The sequence below is a fragment of the Solea senegalensis genome, unplaced genomic scaffold (genome assembly GCF_019176455.1).
Source record: "Solea senegalensis isolate Sse05_10M unplaced genomic scaffold, IFAPA_SoseM_1 scf7180000016113, whole genome shotgun sequence".
NCBI lineage: Eukaryota > Metazoa > Chordata > Actinopteri > Pleuronectiformes > Soleidae > Solea > Solea senegalensis.
Window position 1 is genome coordinate 1 of NW_025321597.1, and position 3,246 is coordinate 3,246.

Sequence of the window (3,246 nt, forward strand, 5' to 3'; positions counted from 1 at the left end):
TGACTGACTGACTGAGTAATTGACTTACTGACTGAGTAATTGACTGACTGACTGACTAACTAATTAACTGACTGAGTAACTGACTGACTAACTAACTGACTGAGTAATTAACTGACTGATTACCTATCTGACCGACTAACTAATTGACTTAGTAACTAATTAAGGAACAAACTGACTGACTGACTAATTCATTAACTGACATGTCTCTCATGTCTCTGTCTGTCTTATGTCTCTCTCATGTCTCTCATGTCTGTCTCATGTCCTCAGCTGGCCGTGTCGTCTCATGAAAATGCGACCCCAGTCAAGCTGATCCATAACGCCGCTGGTCATCTCAACGGTCCCGCCCGCACCATTGGAGCAGCTGTGATTGGTTACTTAGGTGAGTGTTGCCACGGTGACACCAACTGACCATTATCCCTCACGTGACATCATTTTCTGTTCATGGCGATTTGATTTCAAATCTTCCTCCCGTCCAGGCGGCCGCGTCTTCGTCCCCAAACCTGTCGCCACCAACCTGCAGTACGTGGGCGGGGCGGCGGCCATCTTGGGTCTGGTTGCCATGGCGTCAGATGTGGAGGGTCTGTATGCAGCCGTGAAAGCTCTGGTGTGTGTGGTGAAGAGTAACCCGCTGGCGAGTAAGGAGATGGAACGCATCAAAGGTTACCAGGTCAGACGTCTACCATGGTCACATGGTCAGATTTTTTTGAACACTTCCTGTTCAGCTCTGACATGTTTCCTTTTGTGGTGTGTGCAGCTGCTGGCCATGCTGCTGAAGAAGAAACGCTCACTGCTCAACAGTCACATCCTTCATCTGACCTTCTCTCTGGTGGGCACGGTCGACAGCGGCCACGAGACCTCCATCATACCCAACTGCACCGCCTTCCAAGACCTGCTGTGTGACCTGGAGGTGAGGGGTCACGGGTCAAACTGAGGGTCAAACCTGAGGGTCAGCGGGGGTCACAGGTCAAACTGGGGTCAAGCTGAAACGTCTGGGTCGCGGGTCAAGCGAGGCGTCACGGTCAGCTGAGGTCAGGGTCAAACTGAGGGTCTGGGAAGTCAAACTCCAGGGGTCACAGGTCGACTCTCAGGGTCAACTCCGAGCGCCCGGGTCGGTCACAGGGTCAACTGGCGTCTGGGTCAAACTGAGGTCCGCGGGTAAAACCCGGTGTCTGAGTCAAACTCAGGCTCGGAAAACTGAGGGGTCGCAGATTGACCAGGGTCAACTGGGGGTCTGGGTCAATCTCAGGGGTCAATGAGGGTCTGCGGGTCAAACTCGCGCTGAGGGGTCTGGGTCAATCTCGGGGTCAACTGAGCGTCGCAGGTCAAACTCAGGGTAAGCAGAGGTGCAGGTCAATCTCAGGGTCAACTGAGGAGTCACAGGTCAAACTCAGGGTCAACTGAGGGGTCACAGGTCAATCTCAGGGTCAACTGAGGCGTCACAGGTCAAACTCAGGGTAAGCTGAGGGGTCACAGGTCAAACATAGGGTTTGGGGGGAATTAAGACTGTGACATTTAACCTGTCAATCTGTCAGCTGACCTGTGAGTCTCCTCCCCCTCAGGTTTGGCTTCACGCCCCCTACGAGCTCCACCTCTCTCTGTTCGAGCACTTCATCGAGCTGCTGACCGAGTCCAGGTAAGTGAAGACAATGGTGGGGATGATGAAGATGAGCACTGCAGCTCTGATCTAACTGTACGCATCACTTCCTGTGTGAACAGTGAGGCGGCAAAAAATGCCAAACTTCTGCGAGAGTTTCAGCTGATTCCTCGTCTGCTGCTGACGCTCAGAGACATGACGCTGTCACAAGCCACGGTGACTGCTGTCAGCAACGTCCTGAGTCTGCTGCTGCACGGCTTTACACACACACAAGACCTGCTGAGGTACGCACACACACACACACACACAAGACCTGCTGAGTTACGCACACACACACACACACACACACACAAGACCTGCTGTGGCACGCATTAACACACACACACACACACAAGACCTGCTTAGTGCACGCACACACACACACACACACACACACACACACAAGACCTGCTGAGGTACATACACACACACACACACAAGACCCAAGATACGACACACACACAAGACCCAAGGAGGTACATACACACACACACAAGACCCAGCTGAGGTACACACACACACACACAAGACCTGCTGAGGTACCACACACACACACAAGACCTGCTGGAGGTACGCAAAGACACACACACACACACACAAGACCCAAGGAGTGCACGTGACACACACACACAAGACTCCAAGGAGGTACATACACACACACACAAGACCTGCTGAGGTACGCACACACACACACACACACAAGACCTGCTGAGTTACGCACACACACACACAAATTGATAGTTTGATAGTTGGTTAGTTAGTTGGATAGTTAGTTGGTTATCTGACTGACCTGTCACGTCTTCACAGATTAGTTAGTTGGTTAGTTAGTTAGTTGTCTGGCTGACCTGTATCATCTTCACAGGTTAGTTAGTTAGTTAGTTAGTTGTATGACTGACCTGTCTCATCTTCACAGGTTAGTTAGTTAGTTGTATGACTGACCTGTCTCTTCTTCACAGGTTAGTTAGTTGTATGACTGACCTGTCTCATCTTCAAAGGTTAGTTGGTTGGTTAGTTAGTTGTGTGACTAACCTGTCTCGTCTTCACAGGTTATTTAGTCAGTTGTATAGTTAGTTGGTTATCTGACTGACCTGTCTCATCTTCACAGGTTAGTTTGATAGTTGGTTAGTTAGTTAGTTGTGTGACTGACCTGTCTTGTCTTCACAGGTTAGTTAGTTGGATTGTTAGTTGGTTATCTGACTGACCTGTAACGTCTTCACAGATTAGTTAGTTGGTTGGTTAGTTAGTTGTCTGACTGACCTGTATCATCTTCACAGGTTAGTTTGTTAGTTAGTTAGTTGTGGCTGACTGACCTGTCTCTTCTTCTCACAGTGTTGCTAGCTGGTTGGTTAGTTAGTTGTATGACTGACCTGTCTCATCATCAAAGGTTAGTTGGTTGGTTAGTTAGCCAAGGGACTGACCTGCCCTGCCTCTTACAGGTTACAGTTTGTTAGTTGGTTAGTTAGTTAGTTGTGTGACTGACCTGTCTTGTCTTCACAGGTTAGTTAGTTGGATTGTTAGTTGGTTATCTGACTGACCTGTAACGTCTTCACAGATTAGTTAGTTGGTTGGTTAGTTAGTTGTCTGACTGACCTGTATCATCTTCACAGGTTAGT

General features: G+C 49.3%; 1 protein-coding gene across 1 annotated transcript; it reads left to right on the plus strand.

Moving 5' to 3' along the window:
* Positions 1–267: 267 nt before the first annotated feature.
* LOC122762827 (WD repeat and FYVE domain-containing protein 3-like) lies at positions 268–1,914 on the plus strand (the record flags this gene model as incomplete). The annotated part of the gene is made up of 5 exons (XM_044018011.1): positions 268–379; positions 477–667; positions 755–907; positions 1,560–1,633; positions 1,717–1,914. Coding segments are annotated over 5 exons (728 nt in total), but the record flags the coding sequence as incomplete, so codon positions are not given.
* Between the last annotated feature and the right edge of the window lie 1,332 nt (positions 1,915–3,246).